We start from the raw sequence: 27,775 nt of genomic DNA on the forward strand, positions 1-27,775 counted from the left end.
TTATATTTCAATCATCTGAATAAGCACCACTGTCTTTGAAATTAGTGATAAGCCTGCTCTTTCACAATGCTTTTATATAAAAACACATTTATCACTTTTAGAAGAAATTGTCGGGTCACAAATTGTTAATGCTGCAATTATAGTTTTCTTTATTGCATATTACACTGGCATATGGAATATATACAAATAACTGGAATATATTTTAACATAAAATATTAATATTCAGATTGATATTTTTATTCAGCGTTCCCAGATTTTTTCCCCTGACTTTTCACATGCCCAGATAAAAAAATGATATATGTATATATATATATATATATATATATATATATATATATATATATATATAAAACAATCAAATCTCAGTGCGGAACTTGACAGTGGTGTTCTTCATCTTCTGTTTGTAGACTTCATCAAACTGTTCATTTTGTGTTACAGTGAAATGATTTTTCCAGTCTCCAACTTTACCTTTTGGAACAGAAAGATGATAATAGCAATTATTTTAACTAATGTTTCTTTCATTCTGTTTTTTTTTCCTAAAAGAATTCAGAAGGACTAAATTAGATCAGTTATTTATTAACCTTTCCTCATGAAGGGTGAGATCTTGAAGTCCATGACTGGGATAGTGGAATAGTTGGTCATTTTGTTCTGTTTCATGGCATCAAATTGAACCTCTTTTGTTATTTTCTCCCTCTCTTTAGTTGAGACTGACAAACCCAAGAAGGAGCACAAACGTTCCACCTCACGTCCTGTGTCCTAAGTAAGACATGGAGAATACACATTAAACATATATAAATACATTTTATGCTTCATAAAAAGGTAACATTATGAACAGAACTACTTACTTCAACCAAATCCTCATAGAAAATGTACAGTAAGTTAGAATAAGTCTGTTTTTTCTCCCACCATCCACTGACATGGTCATACCAAGGACCAAACACTTCTAAAGAAAATATTTAAAAAAGATTTAGTGGTAACTTTCTTGCACATAATAAAGAACGTCTAGGTTATGTATGTAACCCTCATTCCCTGAAGGAGGGAACAGAGACGCTATGTCAGAAAGAGAGAGAGAGAGAGAGCCCAATCACCTTCGAGTGGTAACAAATCGAGCCAATGGTACACAGAGTACCTTGCTCTGCGGAATTTGCATCACAAGCTCCGCCCTGCTGTGCGGGTATATAAGGAGCAGCACGAGCAATCCGAGGCATCTGTTGACACCACAACATGTCTGGACACAGGTTCTAGGGGAAGGCCAGTCTGTAGAAATGAGAGGTCCTTGGAGCATGCCCTGTTGCCATGCCCATCTCGGGACTTGGTCGTGAAGCCAGTGCTGAAGCAGTCTCATATGGAGTAACCCGAATGGTATGACTGCCGCTGCGGATGCCATATGCCCCAAGAGCCTCTGAAACAGTTTCAGAGGAACCACTCTCTTGCCCTCGAATTGTCTCAGGCAATTCAACAGTGACTGCACGCTCTCGTTCGTAAGCTACGTGAACATGGTGACAGAGTCTTTTTCCATACCGAGAAAAAGAGATCCTCTGCACAGGAGAGAGTTTGCTCTTTTCCCAGTTGACCCAAAGACCCAGATTGGCGAGGTGTCTGAGCACCAGATCCCTGTACTCGCACAACCGTGAGCTAGAATCAGCCAGTCATCGAGGTAGTTGAGGATACAGACACCTCGTCCCCTGAGAGGAGCCGGGGCTCCCTCTGCGACCTTCGTAAAGACACGGGGAGACAGGGCCAACCCGAATGGGAGAACCTTGTACTGAAATGCCTGCCCCTCAAAAGCAAACCGAAGAAACGGTCTGTGTCGAGGAAGAATGGAGACATGAAAGTACGCGTCGTTCAGGTCGATTGCTGCAAACCAATCCAAAGGACGAATGCATTCGAAAATGCGCTTGGGCGTTGAAAGGAAGTCTGTGAAGAGCTCGGATCAAGGCACGCAAGTCCAGGATTCACTATAGCCCACCTGTTTTCTTAGTAGGGGCTGTAAAAGCCAGACTTCTTGTCAGCTGGAGGGGCCGGCTCTATCGCGCTCTTTGCCAGCATGGTCAAGACCTCCGCGTGCATGACAGGAGCATCCTTGCCCACCAACTGAATCGCGTAACCATTCGGATGAGCCAGCGGGATGGCCTGGGGAGCTCCACCCAGGCTCCCAGAAACCGATCCAGTGGGGTCAAGGGAATGTACCCACGGGAGTGGAGGAGATGAGAAGGCTGAGGTGGCTGAGGCAGCTGCGCTGGCGGCAGAGTGGAGGCAGCAGCAGGCCGCCAGGGCAGGATCTGTTTGATGGCCTCAGACTGCTTCTGGGCGGCAGAGAACTGCTGATCAAAATTTTCTACCGCGTCGCCGAAGAGGCCAGCCTGGGAGACCGGGGAGTTGAGGAGCTGAGTCCGATCAGACTCCCTCATGTCTGCCAGGTTCAGCCATAGGTGGCGCTCCTGGACCACCAGAGTGGACATCACCTGACCCAAGGACATACAGTAACCTTCGTCGCCCGGAGAGCGAGGTCGGTAACGGTGCGCACCTCCTGCAAAACTCCTGGGTTAGCACTGCCCCGTTCAGCTCTTTGAGCAGCTTGGCCTGGTAGGCTTGAAGGGTGGCCATGGCGTGCAGGACAAGCGGCCTGACAAGCAGCTCTGTAAGCCTTGGCCACAAGTGTGGATGAGAACTTACAGGCCTTGGAGGGAAGCTTAGGACCACCACGCCATGTGGAGGTGCTCTGAGGACACAGTTGCAACGCAACAGAACTCTCCACTGTGGGAATCACAGCATACCCCTTGGCCGCTCCGCCATCAAGGGCAGTGAAGGCGGAGGAAGCACCAGAACGGTTTTGGGCAGTTAAAGGTGCCTTCCATGAACTGGTCACTTCCTGGTGCACTTCTGGAAAGAAAGGAAGCAGCGGGGGGGTGCTGGCGATCAGCACAAGCAGCCCCCAGAAACCAATCATCCAGCCTCGAGCACCCAGGACAGGGTGGAGGATTCCACTCAAGCCCGATGCTCTCAGCTGCCCGGGAAAGCACGACTGTCAGCTCGGGATCGGACTTGGGCAATGCTGGCACTCCCAGGGAGGCTATGCAGCCGAATCCTCATCTCCCGAGGACTCAAGCCAGCCTTGTGATCCGGCGATCAACATAAGGTCTTCCTCGCACTGCTCCTTATATACCCGCACAGCGGGGCGGAGCTCGTGATGCAAATTCCACAGACCAAGGTACTCTGTGTACCATTGGCTCATTTTGTTACCACTCGAAGGTGTTTGGGCTCTCGGGCGAGATCCCATTCGTCAGTCTCATTCTGATGTAACGTAGAATGTGACCAACTGAAAGGGAACTTTAAAATATTTACTCTCCTTTTGTTGTAATTGTATGTAAGTATAAATATATAAATATATTATCAAAAATGGTTCTTTATTTATACAGTTTAATTTAATTACTTTACAAAATATTTTACTTACTCTTTCCTTCTATAAATTTCTGTAAGAAGGTGTTCCAGTCTCCTGGTTCAGGTTGTCCCATGTTCATTCGATCAAAATGAAAATAGGAAACTGCATTGTCTTTTGCATTCCGTGCTACATATACAATCTGAAATAAGTGGACAGAAATAATATGATTATAGGGACCAATTCTCATTGTTAACTAGTGGCTTGTTAGCAAGCCTGTTATTAACAGATTGGCTGTTTATTGGTACTTATAAAGTACATTTTCTGCATGACCATATACAGCCCCAATCCTACGCAATACCTAAACTTAACAATTTACTAACTATTATTAAGCAATCAATTAGTTTAGGCAAAAGTGTGGAGCGCTGTGTAACACATCTGTTCAAATCTCACATAGGTATACAATTGGGTTGACTGTGAAGGGCATAGAACATGATTCAAATAATTTTCATATTCATCAAACCATTCGGTGGGTGAGCCCTTGTGCCCTATGGCTGAGGGCATTGTCATCCTGGAAAAGACTACTTCCATCAGGATAGGAATGTTTCATAGGATAAAGGTGATTACTCAAAACAACATTGTAATTATTTGAAGGCCACAAATGGGCAAGCCACGGCAGAAAAATGCACAGGGCAACTCAATCTCATGGAGTTTCCTTTACTTTGTCACCTGCATATATATAAATATACTGCTTAGTTAAAAAATCATTGTCAGTGACCACACCAAACACTGAGAGGCATGAAAAAGGAAAGGAAAGGAAAGCCTATACACATTCGTCAAAAGTGTTCATTATGTGTGTAAGAGTTTGACATCATCCTACAAGAGATTAATTTCATGTTGCCAGCTATATCACATTACGGAGTGAAAGACGTTACATATACTTTACCCTTGAGTTTTGCTCCCAGAAGGACTTGGGCACAAGCTGAATAGGTAAATGAGTTTTGATGAGGCGAGGAGAATTGGGCAGATTATCAGCCAGTTCTGTCCCTGAAAGTCAAAAATATGGTTCTTAATTAATAGTGTCCTAGTTGTCATTGTGGTTAGATCAAGGCATACAGTGAATAAACAATATTTTAAGCATTTCTAACTTATTTAATGTATCCTAAGAGTACTGGCTAGTGGCTCCTACAATTCAATAAAAAGCCTCAACATTCTAATTTGTTTAAAATGATAATGGACAGTGCCTCATAGAAACTACATTAAGACACCAAATCTTATTTGCTCTTATACTAAAGACTCACTGCTGTAAAAGCAATTTAAAGAATGAACAAAACTATGCAGGGTATAAGGAATCACAATCCAGATTACATCATGCATAACAGAATAAACTACAGACACCTTTGTAGCTTACTGTATTTACCCCTAAATGGGTGCATATGTAAACTTAAAAGGGTGAACTTAAATATTGTTCCTTAAAAGTATTTTAGTACCTTTTGAAGGGTTACTGCTCTTCAACAGTTTTTTTTCTTTCTTTTGAGCCAGTGGACTACTTACACTAAAAACACCATAATCTTCATTACTTCTGTTTACAAATATTGTGGTTAGCTTTTTTCCAGTTATTTATGTTTTCAACATGCTGTTACACAGTTCAGGTCAAGAGTTAAGATTAATTTGATGTTTAACATTGTTAAATAACCTTAACCCTCTGGAGTCGATTAACGCGTATACGCGTTATGAGTCATTTTCTCCTGATAACCCCGAAAAGAATTTAAATTACACTTTCAGTTTTAATCGTACAGATAAGATCAATACATCAATCGAATCTGTAAAGGGTCTACTTTTTTTTGGATACAGACATAATAACAACAAAACTTTGTGAACTTATAAAATAAAGATAACAAACAAGGTGTGCTGTCTGCAGCCTTTGTCTGCGATGATTTTCATTTACAAACACGTCATTAAAAATGAACTGTAACTCCGTGAATACTCAACGAAGAGACATGAGAGAGATAGAACCATTGTTCTTTATGTGTTTTATGGCCTTATTCAAGTGTTTGAAATTTTTTAGTTTTTCACTAACCACGCATTTTTTTCTCAAAAATACAATCATGTACATACATGCATTTCACATATTATAGCCCAGTTTGTGCTGATTACAGTGAGATTAGACTTTACCCATTTAGATACTTATAAGAAACTGAAAAAAGCACAAATGTCAGGGCATGACAATACTTCTCCAGGCCCCAAAAATACCCATAGACTCCAGATATAATCATATCAACTTGTGGAAAATGGGCATCTGATGACCCCTTTAAATACATCTATTAAGACAAACATATTTCCCTATACCAGTGTGTGTAGTTTGGTGCTCTTATTCTAGGCTTTTAAAAATCACATAATAAAATGAAAGAACATTTTACTTATTATGCTTTGGTCTCTGACCTGATGGTATCACTTTAAAACATGACTCCAGGAACGGCACTCTCATATAGATAGGCTGGGAAGTCTGGCGCTCTGGAGAATCGTTACCAAAGTACAGAAGGTCTAGAATATATGACACCCAGGTGGTACCTAGAAAATCAGTGGAGAGTAGAAAATATTACATGCCTGAGTCTCTTTCCTTAGAAACATAGCAAGATAGCAAGAAACATATAAGAAGAAAAAAAAGAAAGAAAAAAAAAAACCAGCATACAAGAAATTATGACCAGCGTGATTTTACCAAGTAAAACGTTCCTGGATCAACATCCTTGTTGATCCTAGAACAACATTTCAATCAACCAATCAGAATTGAAACTTTTCAGAAAATATCTGTTTTAGGCTTACAACCAGGGTTAGGTGCTTCTACATCCTTGTTAATCAGCTATCATTTTCCACTGATTTTAGGAATAAATTATGGCTAGGGTTAGGTTTAGGGGTAGGGAGTGGGCTAAGTCTATATTTTCGGACAATAATGTTGATCCAGGATCATCAGAAGATGTTGATCCAGGAACATGTCTTAATTGGAAAAATCACAGCGACCAAGAAATTATATAATTAGTACTGCTAGTCCATTAGTAGCGCTTTCTGCGATGCAGATTTAGATTTAGTGCACAGTGCACATCTAAGATTTATAACTTGTAACTTATCTAAGAAATGTTCTGCTATACACGATAATACACAATTTTTGTTATACATAATTTAACAATTACTTTGGCAATGCAATGAGATAGAATTTAGTATTACCATAGCAAACCTCCATTTTAAATTTCATATTATTATTAGTTACTGGTTAAGTTTAAGAGGTCATATAATGAAAAATCTTTTGAGACATAATATTATAATAAATCTCGTTGAAATGTTTGTGCGTCAAGATAAAACTCAACAACCAGTTGTTGTACCAGAGAGAAAAAAGTCCTTTATTGCAAATGGAATAAATAAAACTTTTATAAAGGCACAGGCGCGAGTAGAAGGATGGAAGAAAATGATACGGGACAACACGCAGTCCCCCACGTCAATTCATCTAAACACACACAGTGAATTTTCAAATTCAGTACTTTAATAACATGTTGCACCCTGTTGAAAACAGCAGATCAACCTACATTGCACACAATTAAGCCATGTTACTCCATTTGTTATACTCCCCTACTTCCCTCTTACACTGATCGCCCCTAACACACCCACCCACTTCATTCTTTAATCCACATACAAAAACACAGGAATAAGTTAAACACTTTCCTCTCCCCTGACTTGCAGGACCCAACTGTGGGGTGAAGAGTATCCACAACAAACAACACACGATAAGGAGGCGATGTTGATGTTCACAGTTATTTCACAAGTTAATTCGCATTAGGAAACAGGCTAATCACTCAAGTCCAATAATGTAGAATCATACATGTCTTCCTTAAATTATAGCATGACAGTCAGGCAGAATGCCAAACAAACAATGCCAGCCATCATACATGTGTGGGGCCCACATGGTTTATAATTGGGCTGTATGGGTACCAAGTGGGCATGGTCCCAAAATGGGCATCTTATCTGGGGCCCACTTGGGTTGGCTAAGTAGATCCAACATGGGTGAAAAAATGGGGGCTTCTCGTGTGGGTCCTAGATGGATCACTAATGGGAAATTAGTGTTTGGGCAATAAAACAAATGGGCAATAAAAGTGGGGCCCATATGGGTTTAACATTTGGGTCTGACATGGGCAAATACAATCATTTCCATATAAGCTGCCTTCATGGGGCCAAGGTAGTACCCGCATAGTAAATATCTATATGAGTTCTGAATGAGGAAACACACATGGGGCCCGCTTTGATTAACCATATGATTCAGGCATGGGCAAACACAATCAGTCCTCTACAGACTACCTACATGGGGCCAAGGTAGTACCCAACATAGATCATTTCCATGTTTTTATAAAATGTCCCAAACAAAAAACATTATTTTTATGACATACACAGAGCTAAACTCTCGAGACAAGTCTTTATATGTGTCAGTATTATTAGGAATAACTACAATAACTATGGTTCCTCTTCAGGAACTCGAGCTGCATCAAATGCGCTTTGGGGAACGCGTCCACCGTGAGCGACTCTGAATATGATATCTAATCTGTCTTATAGAAGAGTGTGACGTCACAGGCAGGGTGATGTAAGCGACCAGGAAGCTATAAAGGCATGAGCCGCGCAGCTGGCTTCAGCTTCGCGTATTCCAGCAAGCGCTCTGTGTGTGCATGTCATTCTGTCTTGTCAGTCTTATTTATTGTTGTTTGTCACTATTAGCTCCACAAAGAGTAAGCAATAGTCAAAGAGCAAAGTTAAGACGAGACATCTGAAAGGGGAATCCAGATCGCGTTTCAGATTGTGTGTTCATCACGAGTGGGAATACACGGTCTGTGCGCGGTCTGGCTGGGATTGAGGCACGCTGTTTCGGCTCTTGAGGGAGCCGACTGCCTGCACTGGTACAAGCCAGTGTGGACGCTTTGATCCCGGAGGACTCTCTCAAGGGGGAGTCTTCGCCAGCGTTCCTCGCGGTGTCGGTCCCGCTTTCGCCGAGGCGGAGCGGCGCCTGCACTCGCTGGGTTCGCAGATAAGATCTGCTGGAGGGTATGGAGACGGGCGCGTCCCTATCTTCTACCTCACCCGCCAGATCTGCCCGATCTCCGGGTGCGGAAGCCCGAGTGCTGCGGTCCTTCCCCCCCAGGTGACGGCCATGACGCACCGCCTTTTTTTTGTTTTTTTGTCTCTGAGGACATTGAAACGGAGGGCGTCGATGAGCTCGCAGTTGCACAAACATAAGCTGCATAAACATCAGTTGCACAGACAAACAGTTACACAAGCATCAGTTTCACAAACATATTATGCCTAACTGTATAACGAGCAGCATTAATGAGGAGCGCAGCTCACGCAGTCAGCTCTCGAGAGAAAAAATAAAATAAGGGGGCTGACTGTGCTTCTCGCATATCTAAGGATGGGGCGAAGACGGCTCTGCCTATCTCCACCTGTATTCCCTAGATTTAGAGTTCATTCTCGAGGTTCGGAAGCACGCAAAGCGGTTCCTTCCCCCTCTGTGAACTCACAGCTGCAGCTACTTATCTCCGAGGAGATTAATATTGTTTGTGTGACTAAGCGGCTTGCGTGTTGCCGAGGCAATGCGTGTACTACATCATTTTCAGTTTTGATTTAAATCTTACCAAAACCAGACCGTCTTTACTCGTCTGATTGGTTAACTGCATTAATTCTGAGGAATTAAATTCAGTATCTATCTGACTATGAGACGTTAGATATGAATTATACCAACAAGGCAGACCGTGTTTACTCGTCTGATTGTTTGTTTGCATTAAATTCTGAGGAATATAATGACACTTATCTCACTCTGAGTAATTATATATACTGGAGGGGCTGCTGGGCGGGAGCAGCCCTCTCAGTCTATAGTCAGAGCGTTGCCGCCCGCGCTCCCCCTGCGTCGGGACCGGAGGCTGAAGCAACGCTCTGAACCAGGGTTTGCCCAGCCTAAGGCGGATCTGAGGGCCGTACTTCAGGCTGTGAGGCCCTCGGTTAAGAAGTCCTGACACGTTTCGGTCACGACTGCAGAGGGCAGCCACTACTGGGGTGGAGCGGCGTACACCGCATTACACGGTGCCCGTCTCGCCTCAGCGCCCTCTGGGGGCCGGTCTGCTAACCCTGCCAGTGTTCCAGGGCGCAGCGGTCCCCAGCGAGCATCGTTCTCAGTATTTTCCGCCCGTGCGCGTAGCGGGGCTGAGACGCTCGCTGCCCCTGCGGGGGCCTCTTACACCAGAGGTCAGTCTCGAGAGACTGATTACCTTAATAGATTTTTTAGCAGCGTGAAAACTACTGCCAAATTTATCTCAATGGGTCCTGCACACAGTAGAAAAAGCTACTGATTCAGTTCGGCTCTGCACCGCCGATATTCAACGGGGTCATTCCGACGATAGTCGGCCCCGGGCAAGGTCTGGTTATGGAACAGGAAGTGAAAACCCTATTAGAGAAGGAGGCCATCGAGGTGGTCCCTCCTCAAGACAGGGAGTCCAGGTTCTACAGCCGATATTTCACAGTTCCAAAGAAGGATGGGGGGTTGCGTCCGATTATAGACTTGAGGGTCTTAAATCGTTCAGTTATGAGATTGAAATTCAAAATGCTCACGATCGAGCATGTTGTAGGCCAGATCAGGTCCGAGGACTGGTCTGTCACAATATATCTCAAAGATGGATACTTCCACATTTCCATCCTTCCACAACAAGGGAAGTTTCTGAGGTTCGCTTTCGGGGGCGAACGTGATACCTCTTGGCCTGCTGTACATGAGACCCCTACAGTGGTGGCTCAAGACCAAGGGATTTTCCCCAAGGGGCAATCTACTTCGCACTATCAAGGTCACGCGGCGCTGCCTCTGTGCCTTAGACATGTGGAAGAAACCTTGGTTCTTGAATCAGGGCCCGGTGCTGGGAGCTCCTTGTCGCCATGTAATACTAGCGACGGATGCATCTCTCACCGGCTGGGGTGCAGTCATGAGTGGCCACCCTGCCCGTGGTCTGTGGAGCGGTCGCCATCTAACATGGCATATCAATTGTCTAGAAATGCTAGCAGTTTATCGTGCACTGAAGCACTTCCTCCCAGACCTAAGGGGTCACCATGTGTTGGTGCGCACTGACAGCACATCGGTGGTCTCTTACATCAACCACCAGGGAGGTCTGCGTTCGTGCCCTTTGTACAAGCTGGCGCACCAGACCCTGGTGTGGTCCCAGAGCAAACTCCTCTCATTAAGAGCAGTATATATTCCTGGGAAACTAAATATGGGAGCAGACATACTCTCGAGGCAGGGGCCGAGGCCCGGGGAATGGAGACTTCACCCAGAGGTGGTGAAGCAGATATTGAGAGTATTTGGCAGGGGCTCAAGTAGACCTATGTGCGACTCAAGAGACATCACAATGTCCCCTTTGGTTCTCTCTAGTTCATCCAGCTCCTCTGGGACTGGACGCTATGGTACAGACCTGGCCAAGGCTTCATCTGTACGCCTATCCCCCTATTGCTCTGCTCCCGGGAGTTCTGGTGAGAGTACGCCGGGACAGGGTCCATCTGTTATTAGTAGCCCCGATCTGGCCGGGCCGAGTATGGTTCGCAGATCTGGTCTCCCTCCTCGACGGCTCTCCATGGGAGATACCGATCAGGACAGACCTACTCTCACAGGCGCAGGGTACGAAAATTCACCCTTGCCCGGAGTTGTGGAAGCTGTGGGTGTGGCCCCTGAGGGGGCACAACTGTTAGCAGCTGGTCTCTCAACTGAGGTTGTTGAGACCCTCCTTCAATCCAGAGCTCCCTCAACGAGGAAACTGTATGCCCTGAGGTGGAAACTCTTCACCTCATGGTGCAGAGACCGCCAGCTAGACCCAGCAAACTGCCCAGTTGGTACAGTTCTGGAGTTTCTACAGGCCAGGCTATCTGCAGGGTTGACCCACTCCACGCTGAAGGTTTACGTGGCGGCCATTGCGGCCTACCTCACCCTTCTCGATGGCCAGTCTTTGGGAAGACACCCCTTAGTTACATGTTTCCTCCGCGGTTCGCTGAGGCTGAGACCTCCAGTACGGTCCCGTGTTCCCCCCTGGGACTTGGGTGTGGTGTTAGAGGCTCTTTGCAAATTCAAACCGATTCAAGATATCTCAGACAGACATCTGACTCTTAAAACCGCCTTTCTGTTGGCCATTACCTTTCTGAGGAGAGTAGGAGATTTACAGGCCCTCTCAGTGGCCCCTACCTATCTTGATTTTGCACCTGGCATGACCAAAGTGTTCATATACCCTCGAGCGGGATATGTTCCTAAGGTGCCCTCTATCACACCACAACCTGTAGTGCTGAAGGCCTTCTGTCCTCCTCCATTTCGGGAGCCCGACCAAGAGAAGCTAAATTGTGTGTGTCCAGCTCGAGCGCTGGATGCATGCGCCCACAGAGCTGCCCTGTGGAGAAAAATGGACCAATTGCTTGCATGCTGCGGTCCCCCCAAGAGGGGTTTTCCTGCTTCTAAGCAGACTATTAGTCATTGGATAGTTGAGACTATCAACGCCACTTTGAGTCCTCTGGTCGTCCCCCGCTGTCGGGAGCCAAGGCTCACTCCACATGGGGTATGGCGGCCTCCAAGGCCTTTCTAGCAGATGCGTCCATGCTGGACATCTGCAATGCTGCGGGGTGGTCCACGCTTTCTACTTTTGCAAGATTCTATGGCTTAGACATGCCAGTCACTCCAGGCATTTCAGTCCCCTCGTCCTAAGCTGTGCTCTTCGGATACACACTAGGCAGGGGTTTGGTAGTCTGGCGGCGTTGGTACTCGTTCCCCAAAGCGCATTTGACGCAGCTCGAGTTCCTGAAGAGGAACGTCTCTAGGTTACGTATGTAACCCTAGTTCCTCGAGGGGACGAGACGCTGCGTCTCAGAGCCATACCCCCGGCACCCCTGCCGGCGCTTGCTGGTACTCGAAGCTGAAGCCAGCTGCGCGGCTCGTGCCTTTATAGCTTCCTGGACGCTTACGTCACCCCGCATGTGACGTCACGCTCTTCTATAAGACAGATTAGATATTATATTCAGAGTCGCTCACGCTGGGCGCGTTCCCCAAAGCGCATTTGACGCAGCGTCTCGTTCCCTCGAGGAACTAGGGTTACATACGTAACCTAGAGACGTTTTTTGGTTTTCATTGTAGTAAAACCATGGCTTATATTTATAAGAGACATATGGGGTCCTCTTGGCCAAACCAAATATGATTCTAACCCTAATCAAACATAACTGGGTGTTGTCAAAAATGTCCTGCATAGCACGTGTCTTTTTATATCTGAAACTGGGCAATAGACATGGAAAGTTATTAGATGTTAAAGTGTTAGATTTTTGTGGTCTGATTTTATGAGTTACATACAAATGCTTCAAAATATACAGAAAACTGTGCACTTTGATGAATAGGTTACATATGGCTAATTATCTATCTAAATAATGGGATTGTAATGGCTTTGAGATGGGTAGAAGAAATGAAAACCCTAGCAAATCGTCATGTGCCCTGATTTACAGGAGATTCCCCAGTTTTATGGTCAGTCGGAATTACAATGGAATTCTAGAGATGAGGTATATTCTTTTAAATTTGGAAAGGTTAGGGACATCAGTTTAGATGATGAAATAGCCCAAGTGAAGAAAGATAGAATGGAATTTCAAGTTTCTGAAGGGAAAATCCAATCTAAATTCAGAAATCATATTTGCAGCAAATTATACAGGATATACAGGATAAAGTGCAGTTCCATAAGCATATTTGTTATATGTCCATTTTTATGTCCAGGCACATGACCAACCTTCAAAGTTATAAAATGGTTTGCTAAATTATTGAAAAGGGTTAACAAAAACATTTTTAGATCAAAGTAGATTTTTTTACAAGATGTATATGTTGAATCAATATCATGTCCTCAAGAAATATAGTCCTTTCAAATTATTATGATATATTTTTTTTAATCAGAATTTATTATTTTCATAAAAAGACATCTTTTTTATATAAATGTTAAAATAGAATTATAATTACTAATAGTAATAATAATGGATAAAATTTTTAAATCAAGAGAGCAGTGCAGCAGAAACATCTGTTATATATATATAACCATGGTAATCAGTCCAATAGATGGGTGAGACTTCATAGGTGGGTGACGTAAGCAACCAGGAAGCTTAAAAGCAGGAGAGGTGAAACCGGTATCAGCTTCTAGAAGTGAAGCAAGAGATACTGGAAGTGTGCCACTGCGTAACTTGAGACGTTCCTCTTCAGGAACTCGAGCTGTGTCAGCGAACGCTTTGGGAACGAGAATGCCCATGCCATCAGACTTTCAAATCTCTGCCTATTGTGGAAGCCTGCACAGCTAAGGCAAGAGAACAGAAGAGCCAGGAATGGCTCTCGTCTCTAGGCCATAGAACCTGACAAAGGTTAGGGGCATAGACCATCCTGCAGCGTCGAAGATGTCCTGCATAGAGACACCTGCCAAGAAGGCCTTGGAGGCCACAACATAAGCGATAGAGATGACATCTAATATCCACCGACTGAGGGTCTGTTTTGTAGCTGGAAGATCTCTCTTAGGGGGACCATAGCACACCAGCAGCTGGTCCGCCCTTCTCCACAGGGCAACTCTGTTGATGTATACATCCAAGTGCTCACACTGGACACATACAATTAAGCTTCTGCTGGTCCGGCTCCCTGAAGGGGGGGGGGGGGGTGGGACTGAAGGCCTGGAGTTTGACAGGCCATGGTGTAGAGGAGGTGACCTTAGGAACATACACCACTCGAGGGTACAGAAATGCTTTGGCCAGGGCAGGAAGTTGAGCCTGCAGATCCCGAACTCTGTTGAGAGAAGATATTGCCAGAAGAAAGGTAGTATTGATAGCAATATGGCGATCAGAGATCTCCTTGATAGGCTCAAAGGGAGGCCTACAGAGAGCTTCTAGCCCCACAGCCAGGTCCCACACAAGATTTTACAGGAGGCATCAGACGTGTTACCCAGGGGGTGTCTGCCCACTGACTGGCCACTGAGAGGGGTGTGGGAGGCCGCAATGGCTTCCATGTAGACCTTCAGGGTGGAGTGGGCCCTGCAGAGAATCGGGGCTTCAGGAACTCCAGCACTTTACCAGCCAGGTAGTTAACTGGGTCGAGCTGGCACTCTTCGCACCAAGAAGTGAAAAGTTTCCACTTCAAGGCATACAGTTTTCTCGTTGAGGGAGCTATGGATAGGAGCATGGTCTCAACAACCTTGGTTGAGAGACTGAAAGCTACGAGTTGTTCCCCCTCAGGGGCCACACCCATAACTTCCACAACTCCGGGCAGGGGTGGATTATCATGCAGCAGACAGACCCTTTCCGGGCGCACTCTCACCAGTACTCCTGGGAGTAGAACAATTGGGGGAAAGGCATACAGTTGAAGCCTCGGCCACGTCGGCACCATGGCATCCAGCCCCAGTGGAGCTAGATGACTGTGCCATGTCTCTCACCCGGATCCAGTATGTATCCAGCCCAGATGGTGGATCAACCCCTTAGAGGGGACCTCTACAGCCCTGAATGTCAGCAGAGACCAGGAAAAGTAGATGAGCCCCAGAGACAGATCCACAGTCAAGACCTTGTCTCCTAGACAACCATTGGGACAAGACCACAGGAAACAGATAATTCTTCTGCACAATCTGACTTTGCTGAAGCCTGGAATTGAACTGCTGGTTTTGTCAGGTTAGAGGAGAACTGGCCCCCCGACTTAGTTGAGGTTTCTCCCATGGTTTTTTCTCCATTCTGTCACCGATGGAGTTTGATTCCTTGCTGCTTTCGCCTCTGGCTTGCTTAGTTGGGGACACTTAATGTGTTACCAGTGTTTTCTTTGACTTGATTGCACAGAAACTGAACTGAGCTGGATGATGACATAATTGAATTAAATTATTCATTGACACACTATTTTCCTATTTTGCTTTGTTACAATCTATATTGTTAAAAGCGCTATATAAATAAAGGTGACTTGACTTGACGACTGTAGGGGTCTCATGAACAGCAGGCAAAGAGGTATCAGGATGAACGCAGCTGCCATCAGACCCAGTAGTTTCTGAAAATGCTTGACAGTGAGTGACCAGCCCTTCTCTGACTCTCGTGCCTACGGTGAGGATTGACTCAATCCGAGCAGGTGACATACGTGCCTGCATCGTGGTCAAAACCTACACCATGCCTAGATAAGTGGTCCTCTGTAATGGAGAACGCACACTTTTCTTGGAGTTTGGTCTTAACCTTATCTGACAGAGTCAGCCACAAATGCCTCTACGCCACCACCATAGCTGCCATAGATCGTCCAATGGCACAGTCTGTCTCTTTGGTGGTGCAGAGAGACAAATCAGTGGCCATCCTGAGCTCAGTAATATCCTCAGATTTTAATGCTCACCCTCATCTAGCTCTTTGAGCAGGTCGGTTTGGTATGCCTGTAACACCACCATGGTGTGCAAACATGCACAAGCCTGACCTGCTGCTGAGTAGTTGTACGCAGCGGCTTGGAGGGCAGCGCCGAAGCCTTCAAAGATGATGCCACACCGGGAGACAAATAGCTCTGTGCTACCCAGGTGATCAACTTATAGCTGTGCTCACTCATCCCCAGCACATTGCTGTAGTAATCAGAGGCAGGGATGAACTCAGCTCGCTGCAGACTATGGTCATCTCCAAACAACGAAACACTAAACTTTTTCAAACAGTAAATCATGCATCGGTACTATGGAATCCTAAAACAAAACCGAAAGGAATATTTGGCGGACATATAAACATACGCAGTGTGATTTCAAAAACGGAACAGTTGGAACATTTACTTTTGGACTCAAATCTTGATTACCTGTGTCTTACAGAGACTTGGTTAACATCCACGACTCCTTTATCCGTGTTTACAATTCCTGGATATAATGTTCTCTTCTCATCTACATGGCATCATTAGGTTCTGTCATCCAGAAACATGGCTTTTCATACCACTGCTATGATGATGACACTCAACTCTACCTGTCATTCCATCCTGATGATCCAAAGGTAGCTATTCGCATCTCAGCTTGTCTAACAGACATTTCTTGCTGGATGATGGACCATCACCTTCAACTCAACCTTGCCAAGACAGAACTGCTTGTGATTCCAGCAAACCCATCGTTTCATCACAATGTCACCATCAAGTTTGGCACATCAACCATAACTCCTTCAAAAACAGCCAGAAGCCTTGGAGTTATGATTGATGATCAACTGACTTTCTCAGACCACATTGCTAAAACTGTTAGCTACAGTATCTTCAAGAATCGGCTTTAAACCCATCTCTTCCATCTTTATTTGACCCTCTAACTTTAACACTCACTATTCTAATTCTATTCTTAAAAAAAATCTAACTACCTTTCTAATATTTTTGTATTGTATTTTCTTTTCATTTATTATGCAATTGTGTGTGTGTGTGTGTGTGTAAAGACCTCTAACACTAGCTTGCTCTATTCTTTTTTTTATTCTATCTGTTTTCTTTTTATTTATTATATTATTTAAAAGCCCATGCTACGTGTACTGTGTTAACCTAACTGAGACTTGTTATAGCACTTATATATCATTGATCTTTTTGTTATTTTGATTGCTTCCACTGTCCTTATTTGTAAGTCGCTTTGGATAAAAGCGTCTGCTAAATGAATAAATGTAAATGTAAATGTAATGTTTACAGGCAGGACAGAGGAAAGGGGAAAGGAGGCAGAGTCTTAATTTACGTGAAAGATAGCATCGATAGTCATCAAATAGACATTCCAGTGCAAACCTTGGAGTGCGTCTGTGTTAATATAACCCACAAATGTCATTCACTTTACTTGCTGTGTACTGACCCCCAAATGCGACAAATGAATTTTATCTTGGCCTAGCTGAAATACTTAAAAAATATGGAAGGAAAGAAACTCTGTTAATGGGTGATCTGAATATAAACTGGCTTGATAAAATAAGAAAGAAAAAAATTAAGGATATCACAAATTCAGTACAAATTATTCAAATGATAAACAAGCCAACTAGATTAACAAAAAAAAAACTCCCAAACTTTGATTGATCTTATATTTACAAATAAACCAGATAGGGTTACCAAAGCTCTATAATTCAAATATATAATTATATAATTAGGTGTATGAATCTATAATTCAATAACAGGTTTGTCAGATCACAACCTTACTCTAGTTGCTAGAAAAATAAATAAATCCAGGTACAGGGAAAAACAGCAAATAAATAATCAAAAAAAAATTTTTTTTCATATTCCAAAGAGAAATCAAATTGCACTGATCAATGATTTAAATGAAATAGATTGGGAGTGTAAAGTAGACAGTAAAGGATGTGAGTATACATGCAATAATATTACTTTAAATTTACAGGAGACCCTTACCAAATATACAGAATTAAAGAGAAAAAAAACTAATAAAAAGAAATTGCCATGGTTTGGTAGCTCTCTTTGGGATCTAATGAAGCAGAGAGACCGGGCACTTAAAACTTTTCTTAAATCAAAACTGACCACTGATCATTATGTATATAAAAGTCTAAGGAACAAGGTTACCACACAGCTTAGAAAAGCCAAGGCAAACTTTTATTTAAATCTGATTAAAGATGAAAAAGGCAATGGTAAAGTTCTTTGGAAAAGTATGGATAAATTACTTGGAAAAGATAAAACAAATTATGATAATATACAACTTAAAATAAATTGCGTTATTCAAAATGACAATATAGAGGTGGCAACACATTTTAATGATTATTTTTTTAATTCTGTGCGGGATCTGGCAGATACGTTCCCGAAATCAATTTGTGTATAGAAATTAAATTGTGATGATTCATTTTTTTTTATTATCTCATGTAGATGAAGGGGCAGTTTTAAAAGTAATATTACACTTAAATAATAGTAAATCTAAAGACATTTTTGCCATTGATTCTGTGTTTTTAAAAGAGTACAAGGAAATTTTAACTCCAGTGCTAGCTAAAGTTATAAATCAGTCTATAAATGAAAGTATCTTCCCTACAGCTTTGAAAACAGCTATAGTAAAGCCTATACACAAGCAAGTTTTTGAAAAAGTAGTTGCAGCGCAGCTAGTGGAACATCTTGATTACAATGCTGCATTACATCCTCTCCAGTTCGGTTTCAGAAAACAATACTCAACGGAGACAGAATGTTGTTATTTAATAGAGGAAATAAAATCTAGTCTGGATAGCGGAGGAGTTGTAGGGGCAGTCTTTCTTGACTTGCGTAAGGCCTCCGATACAGTAAACCATGAACTACTGATAGATAAATTAACAAATTTCTCTATTAGTATAAGTACAATAAATTGTATTAAATCCTTTCTCAGTGCAAGGCAGCAGTGTGTATCGATAAATAATGTATCATCTCCCTAACGAGCATGCACTATGGGAGTGCCGCAGGGCTATATATTAGGGCCCTTGTTATTTTCTCTTTACATCAATGATTTTCCGTCTGTGTGTATTAATGCTAAAATGATAATGTATGCTGATGACACAGTGGTGTATATTCATGGTAAAACTGCTAAGGATGTTGCCCGTAAGTTAACTGAGGAAATGAAACAGATTTCCATTTGGCTGAAAAACTCTCATTTAACTTTGAATGTTGACAAAACGGTTTCTGTGTTTTTTATAAATCGCCTTAAGTTCTCGCTATGTAAAACTGAACCAAAAATCATAATTGAAGGTCAGGAAATCTTAAGGGTTGACCAAATTAAATATTTAGTCCTTCTTGACCCAAATTTAAATTTCAAAAAACATATAAAAAAATAACAGAAGATGACAATAAAAATAACACGTTGAAAATTAACATAGCACATTTTAGATATATTAGGAACTCTCCGACTATAGATGCATCTAATTTATATGTAAATGCGATGATTATTCCGCACTTTCGTTACTGCATGACGAGTTGGTCAAAGGCATGTAAAACAGCATTAAGGCCACTGGAATCATTATATAAAAGTTCTCTTAAGGTTCACAGTGGAATAAGTTGCCAACAGAGTTGACCACAAGTGAACATTTAAAAAAAAATTCACATCGGGCCAAAAAGTGGCTTCTTCTAAAGCAAACATGTTCACATAATGTTTTGTAATTTATGTGTATGTGAGAGTGTATTTGTAAATGAATGTTTGAGGAATGAATGGTGTGGTGATTTAAATGCTTTTTAGGGGTAAATGTATTATTAACATGTGTATTCTATTTGTTATCAGCCTGCCCAGGGACTACAGGTGGAAATTAGCATAAATGTTATAACCTGGTATAATGCATCTCTCCCTTTTGACTGTTTGGCCACTCTCAGTCTGGGCAGTTGGCTCTCATGACTCCGCTCCCAGGCAGACAACACACAAACGTGTGTATCCCTACCCATAATGTAACACGGACAGGGAGGAAAACACTGCCTGCCCTCGGCCTTTTTAGGTGTTTGGTCTTGTCTTGTGCTTTTGACGTTTTGAGACAAACAACACTAAATAAGACTCACAAATGAATATCAGACTGACACAAACACAGAGCGCTTGCTGGATGACATAACTTTTAAACTTTCTGGTCGCTTATGTGACCAGCCTATGACGTCTCGCCCATCTATTGGACTGATTACACACATGATTCAGAGCCGGTTCCCAAAGCGTTTCCCGAGGCATCTCAGGTTCCTGAAAAGGAACTTTTTGCCTATGTGATTTTCTGTGGACTTACAACTTTGTGCATGTTACAGTTATCTGTGTAAGTGATAGCACCCTGTCATGAGACCTGCACAAGCAAAGGGCTATACCACAGAATGCACTGGGCAACATATTCCAGCTGGAGGTATGCTAACAGGCTGCCTGCTCGTAGGAGGTCTTATAAAGCACATATCAACCAGCGTTGTGATGATACATATGAATCTCTGAGGTACCAAGCCTGTAGGGTGGCTTGCCAAGGGAAAGAGACATGCTTCCGAGAGAGGCTTACTGTGGAAATACACCCAAGAGGGGAATCACAACACATAGACGCACCTAGTCTAAAAAAGGGGGGCTGACTGACATACATGCCAGTGCTCGACATGCTTTGAGACGCTTGTATTTTAAACCCTAATGATGCCTGTATGTTAGACCCTATTTCATATAAGCTCCTAAAAGAGTTGCTTCTAGAAGTCATAGATCCTCTTCTGACTATTATTAATTCATTATTGTCATTAGGATATGTCACCAAGACCTTCAAACTGGCTATTATTAAGCCTCTCATTTAAAAAACACAACTTGACCCCAAAGAACTAGTTGATTCAAGACCAATCTCAAACCTCACTTTTCTGTCCAAGATACTAGAAAAGGTAGTATTCTCACAATTATATTCCTTCTTAGAGAAAAATGGTATCTGTGAGGATTTCCAGTCAGGATTTAGACCATAGTATAGTACTGAGACTGCTCTTATTAGAGTTACAAATGATCTGCTCTTATCATCTGATCATGATTATATCTCTCTATTAGTGCTACTGGATCTTAGCACTACGTTTGACACTATTGACCACAAAATTCTTTTGAATAGACTAGAAAACTTTTTTGGCATTAGTGGAAGTGCATTAGCATCATTCATATCACACTTATCCGACCACCATCAATTCATAGCAATGAATAAAGAGGTATCATATCGATGACAAGTGCAGTATGGAGTGCCTCAATCCTCAGTCAATTCACCTTTATAGATGCCATTCTTCTAACGATGTAGCAAGTACATTGTGTATAATGGGAATTGTTCCTGGTTCTGATTTGCCTAATTAATGCAGCCTAAAAATCCTTTAACAGATTTGAATATTAGAAATGTGTTAGTGTATTATGTGTAAGCCAGGTTTGGTCTTTAATCTAGAGTGTGTCTACCCCCGAACAATGTTAGGTAGGTTATTCCAGAGTTTGGGTGGTAAATAGGAAAGGGATTTGCCACCTGCTGTTGATTTTGATATATTAGGTATTATCAAAATGCCATAGTTTTGAGAATGCAGTGGACGTAAAGGACTACAGTGCAATAAGAGCTCTTTTAAATACTGAGGTGCTAAACCATACAATGTTTGATAGGGAGCCAGTTCAGTGTTGACAGAACTGAGCTAATATGGTCATACTTGCTGGTTCTAGATCTAGATCAGACGGAATTGTTCCTGGTTCTGATTTGCCTAATTAATGCAGCCTAAAAATCCTTTAACAGATTTGAATATTAGAAATGTGTTAGTGTATTATGTGTAAGCCAGGTTTGGTCTTTAATCTAGAGTCTGTCTACCCCCGAACAATGTTAGGTAGGTTATTCCAGAGTTTGGGTGGTAAATAGGAAAGGGATTTGCCACCTGCTGTTGATTTTGATATATTAGGTATTATCAAAATGCCATAGTTTTGAGAATGCAGTGGACGTAAAGGACTACAGTGCAATAAGAGCTCTTTTAAATACTGAGGTGCTAAACCATACAATGTTTGATAGGGAGCCAGTTCAGTGTTGACAGAACTGAGCTAATATGGTCATACTTGCTGGTTCTAGATCTAGATCAGACGGAATTGTTCCTGGTTCTGATTTGCCTAATTAATGCAGCCTAAAAATCCTTTAACAGATTTGAATATTAGAAATGTGTTAGTGTATTATGTGTAAGCCAGGTTTGGTCTTTAATCTAGAGTCTGTCTACCCCCGAACAATGTTAGGTAGGTTATTCCAGAGTATGGGTGGTAAATAGGAAAGGGATTTGCCACCTGCTGTTGATTTTGATATATTAGGTATTATCAAAATGCCATAGTTTTGAGAATGCAGTGGACGTAAAGGACTACAGTGCAATAAGAGCTCTTTTAAATACTGAGGTGCTAAACCATACAATGTTTGATAGGGAGCCAGTTCAGTGTTGACAGAACTGAGCTAATATGGTCATACTTGCTGGTTCTAGATCTAGATCAGAGCATCACTGCAGTCACCCGGATCCAGTACGTATACAGACCTGATGGTGGATCAGCACGAGAAAGGACCTCTACATCCCTGAAAGACAGCGAGACCAGGACAACTAAAGCCCTATATACAGATCCCCTGTAAAGACCTTGTCTCAGATGACCACCAGGACAAGACCACACGAAAAAGATGATTCTTCTGCACAATGTGACTTTGCTGCAGCCTGGAATTGAACTACTGGTTTCGTCTGGTCAGAGGAGAACTGGCCCCCCAACTGAGCCTGGTTTCTCCCAAGGTTTTTTTCTCCATTCTGTCACCGAAGGAGTTTCGGTTCCTTGCCGCTGTCGCCTCTGGCTTGCTTAGTTGGGGTCACTTCATCTACAGCTATATCGTTGATTTGATTGCAAATAAATGCACAGACACTATTTAAACTGACCAGAGATGACATAACTGAATTCAATGATGAACTGCCTTTAACTGTCATTTTGCATTATTGACACACTGTTTTCCTAATGAATGTTGTTCAGTTGCTTTGACGCAATGTATTTTGTTTAAAGCACTATATAAATAAAGGTGACTTGACTTGACTTGACTCTAGTAAGCACTCTAGTTGCTGCATTTTGGACCAGCTTGAGTTTGTTTATTAAGTGTGCAACCACCCAATAAAGCATTACAATAATCTAACCCTGAGGTCGTGAACACATTAATTAATGTTTCTGCATTTGACATTGAGAGCATATGTTGTAATTTAGATATATTTTTGAGAAGGAAAAATGCAGTTTTACAAATTCTAGAAATGTGGCTTTCAAATGAAGGATTGATATAAAATAACACACCTAGGTTCCTAACTGATGACGAAGAATTGACAGAGCAGCCATCAAGTCTTAGACAGGGTTCTAGGTTATTACATTCAGAATTTTTACGTCATATAATTAACACCTCTGTTTTTTTTCCCGAATTTATCAGTAAGAAATTACTCCTCATCCAGGTTTTTATTTTTCAAATTGGTATGTTTCTCCGGGCTGCGAAGAAATATAGAGCTGAGTATCATCAGCATAATAGTGAAAGCTAACACTATGCTTCCTGATGATATCTCCCAAGGGTAACATGTAAAGCGTGAAAAGTAATGGCCCTAGTACTGAGCCTTGAGGTACTCCATACTGCATTTGTGATCAATATGATACCTCTTCATTCACTGAATATAATTGTGAGGATACTACCTACTAGAGAATGAGTGGAACTGTTCCTCTGGGGATCTATAGTGCACTGTCTGATGTGATACTGTAGCTGATGACTACAAATTTATCTATAATAGTCTTGGAAGTAAAGTAGTTCATAAAGTCATTACTACTATGCTTTTGGGAAATGTAAAGATCTGTTGATGCTTTATTCTATATTAATTTAGCCACTGTATTGAATATGTACCTGTGGTTATGTTAGTTTTCTTCCAAAAGAGATGAAAAATAATCATATGTAACAGTTTTTAATGCTTTTCTGCAGGAAAGCGTACTTTCCCCCCAAGCAATATGAAATACCTCTAGTTTTGTTTTCCTCCAGCTTCACTGCTGTCTTTAGTGTGCGAGTGTGCTCATTATATCATGGTGTCAAACTGTTTTCCTTAACCTTCCTTAAGCGTAAAGGAGCAACTGTATTTAGAGTGCTAGAAAAAGAGAGAGTCCATAGTTTCTGTTACATCATCAAGAGTTTTTGGATGTGCTAAGGAATTGAGATAAATCAGGAAGATTACTTACAAAGCAGTCTTTTTTGGTAGAAAGTGATGGTTCTACCATACTTGTAAAAAAAAAGTAGAATTTACAGTTTTAGCTATATTAAGTTTACACGAGACTAGATAATGATTTGTGATATCTTCGCTTGACTGCATAATTTAAATGCCATCAACATCAATTCCATGTGACAGTATTAAATTTAGATTATGATTTTGATAATGAGTAGGACCTGACACATGTTTTCTAACCACAATAGACAAGAGTTCAAAATGTTTATGAATGCTGATCCCAATGCATCTTTTCATCACCAACATGAATATTAAAATCACAGACAATTAAAACTTTATTTGCAGCCAGCATTAACTCGGATATAAAATCAGCTAATTCTTGTAAATATAATATAATAAATTCTGTATGGTGTAAATTCTAATAAGCATAACAGGGGATTTATCATTAACACTTAATAATGTTATATGAAGCACCCTTACTTCAAATGATTTATACCTGAAGCCCTCCCTTTGAGAAATACTGAAAATAATTTTAGAAATTGTAGCAGATCCTCCCCCTTTACCCTTTGGACACGTATCATGTTTATAAAAGTAATCATTTAAAATAATGTAATCATTTTGTTTTAGCCTGGTTTCTGTATGTTCAGTGATCATATCATTTAGAAGAAGTTATTTCGTAGAAGGGACCTGATATTCAATAAGGCAAGCTTTATCATTTGTTTATCCATATAACCTCTGTTTTTAATTTGTTGAACATCAATAAAATTCTTACTCTTAAATTGGTTTGCATGCTGCAGATGGGAGCATAGACCACCCTGGCGGTTGATGTACGCAATGGTCGCAGTGTTGTCTGTGTGGACCAGTACGTGCTTGTTGTGAACGCTTGATCTGAAGCGACGCAGAGCAAGCCATACTGCCAGCAACTCGAGGCAGTTGATATGACACTCAGGTGAGGCCCTGTTCATGTGCCTGATGATGCATGCCCGTTGCACATGGCACCCCAGCCGATGGCAGTGGCATCTGCTGAAACAACAACATGCCTGGACAATTGCACTAGGGGGAACCCCTGTCTGTAAAAAAGCAAGGTCCGACCACGGGCTAAAGGTTTGGTGGCAGGACAGGGTAACCAAGACCCGGTGCATGCAGCATTGTCATGGCCATCTCGGGAATCATATGGAACAATCCGAGCGGCGTGACAGCGGCAGCAGATGCCATATGCCCCAGGAGCCTCTGAATCTGTTTCAGTGGAACCGCCTTCCTGCCCCGAAATGACTCCAGGCAGTTCAGCATCAACTGAGCGCACTCTGTCGAGAGACGTGCTGTCAGATCGACAGAGTCCAACTTCACACAGAGAAAAGTGATCCTCTGCACAGGGCAGAGTTTGCTCTTTTCCCAGTTGACCTGAAGCCACAACTGGCTGAGGTGGCTGAGTACTATGTCCCTGTGTTCGCACAACTGAGCTTGGGACTGGGCCAATATGAGCCAGTCGTCGAGGTATTTGAATTTACAGGCCCTGGAAGGGAGGTGTGGTTACCCTGCCAGGCGGCAGCGCTTTGCGGGCAAAGCTGCATCGCAATAGCGCGCTCAACTGGGGGGATCTCTACATACCCCTTAGCCGCCCCACCGTCGAGGGTAGTGAGGACGGAGGAGGCACTAGAAGTGCTGGGCTCCGCCCTGTCCGAGGCACCAGCATCCGGAGTGAGGGGCCCATGGAGACTCGCTCGGCGGGGAAGCCCTCACTGCATCCTCATTTCTTCCTGGCCATGAGTCGAAGTAGCCCACCTCATGAAGGAGGAACTAGAACGGGGCATGGGGATGGATTTTCCTCATTTGATGAAAAGGAGCCTTGATCGCAACAGAGGGATGGTCATGTTCCCACAAGGAGAACATGCCTCATCCACGAAAGCTGCCTCAGCGTGCTCGAGGCCCAGGCACAAGATGTATCGATCGTGACCATCAGACCATCAGCCAGGAAGTGACCACATCCAGAAACGCACTTTTTATCTTTAAAAAGACGCCCCGTCACTTGTGGAGCTCTTTTAGAATTTGTTATTTTTAGAATTGCTCTTTTGTGAGTAAACACCGAAGTGTTGAAGCGCCCAGGAGGAGTTGCAGCGTAACCGCAGAATGGGAAGCTGCAGCATGCTGAGATCAAAGCAGCACTGGCAACTCCTGCTGACATGCCGTAACACCAACACTTTGTCGGCTGTCTTGATGACACTCACTTTAGGAAGCTGAAGGCTTGGCTCCAAAGCGACTGCTCTTCAAAATGCAAATCTCGCATGCCAACATTCATTGGCTTGTTTTGTTAACACTTAAAGGCGATTCATCTCTCTAGTGAGATCCCAATTTGTCAGTCACTGATGTAACATTGAACGTGACTGACTGAAAGGGAACTACTAATTATCTAATAGTTAAAGTTCAAGAAATATAACTTATGAAAGAACTATTACTGAACAGTTATACATAGTTATACACATTTACAGTTCATCACAATTTCAATTAAATGAATTGTGACCCTTTCATATTATGTTATTAGTAGTAGTAGTAGTATGAAAATGCAACATAAATAAATGCAATACATTTTTTAGAGGATTTGTCTGTGTAGTGAATTGTTTTGTGCGTGTTCTGTAATAAATCAGCTTCCGATAGGAACCTCACCGCCACACAAATTTGTATACTTTATATACAGTACTGTATGTGTGCCTCCTCAGCATATTCCACATTACCATTAATTTAATTACTGTATGTAAGGCAAGGACTGAGGGAAAGTGAAAATACAGGTAACCAACTCGTAAGTAATAAAGAATTATCAAATTATTCTGCAAGACTTATTTCAAACCTGAAAAATTAGGCCTATTCTAAAGTGAAAATATAGGGAACCCATTAGAAAAAAAATTATCAAATAATTCTGCAGGACCTTTTTCGAACCTGAAACAGTAGGCCTATTCTAAAGTGAAAATATTGGAAACCCATTAGTAATTAATAAATAATTATCAAATAATTTTGCAGGACCTATTTTGCACCTGAAAAAGTAGGCCTATTTTAAAGTAAAAAATATTGGGAAACCTTTAGTAATTAATAAAGAATTATTAGATAATTCCTCAAGAATTACTTAGAACCTGAAACAGTATTCTAAAGTGAAAATATAGGGAACCCATTAGTAATTAATACATAATTATAAAATAATTCTGCAGGACGTATTTCGAACCTGAAACAGTCGGCCTATTCTAAAGTGAAATTCTAGTGAACCCTTCAGTAATTAATAAAGAATTATCAGATAATTCCGCAGGAAATACTTAGAACCTAAAACAGTATTCAGAAGTGAACCTAGTAGTAAATAATAATTACTACATCATTTTGACTCATCAAAACATCAAATCAAACTAACACTCTAAAAAAAAACCCTATAAAAGTAATCATAAAGTTTGTAAAATACATGACACAACTTGTTTACGATCTTTATTTCAGAAGAGAACATTTCTTAATACAGCATATTTTATTCCATTTTAACATGTATACTTCCCAAATTTAAACTAATTTGACAAACATTTTATAATCAAAGTTAAACATTTAGAAGCAAACAAAATGCATATTTCATTTCCATTATAGGCTTATGAGTGGACTGTAACAAAGTTGCTACTGTAGTAGTACTTTGTACTTTGTCCTATTACTCAAGTCATTTTGAAAATGAATAGGCCTACTTAGTATAATTTTCATTAATTATATGATTATAATTATTAAGTAATATTTTATTGGGGTAT

General features: G+C 41.9%; 1 protein-coding gene across 1 annotated transcript in view; it reads right to left on the reverse strand.

Annotated features, from left to right (window-relative positions):
- Positions 1-339: 339 nt before the first annotated feature.
- Positions 340-27,775, reverse strand: part of LOC132097375 (cytosolic sulfotransferase 3) — a 28,973-nt gene continuing 1,537 nt past the window's right edge. The window contains exons 3-8 of the mRNA XM_059503041.1: positions 5,822-5,950; positions 4,326-4,426; positions 3,455-3,581; positions 846-943; positions 582-756; positions 340-468 (exon numbers count right to left, since the gene is read on the reverse strand). Of these exons, the coding sequence (XP_059359024.1) occupies positions 356-468; positions 582-756; positions 846-943; positions 3,455-3,581; positions 4,326-4,426; positions 5,822-5,950 (743 nt within the window). The 3' untranslated portion in view covers positions 340-355. The remainder of the gene's footprint in view (positions 469-581; positions 757-845; positions 944-3,454; positions 3,582-4,325; positions 4,427-5,821; positions 5,951-27,775) is intronic.

This window comes from Carassius carassius, chromosome 21, assembly GCF_963082965.1.
Source record: "Carassius carassius chromosome 21, fCarCar2.1, whole genome shotgun sequence".
Lineage (NCBI taxonomy): Eukaryota > Metazoa > Chordata > Actinopteri > Cypriniformes > Cyprinidae > Carassius > Carassius carassius.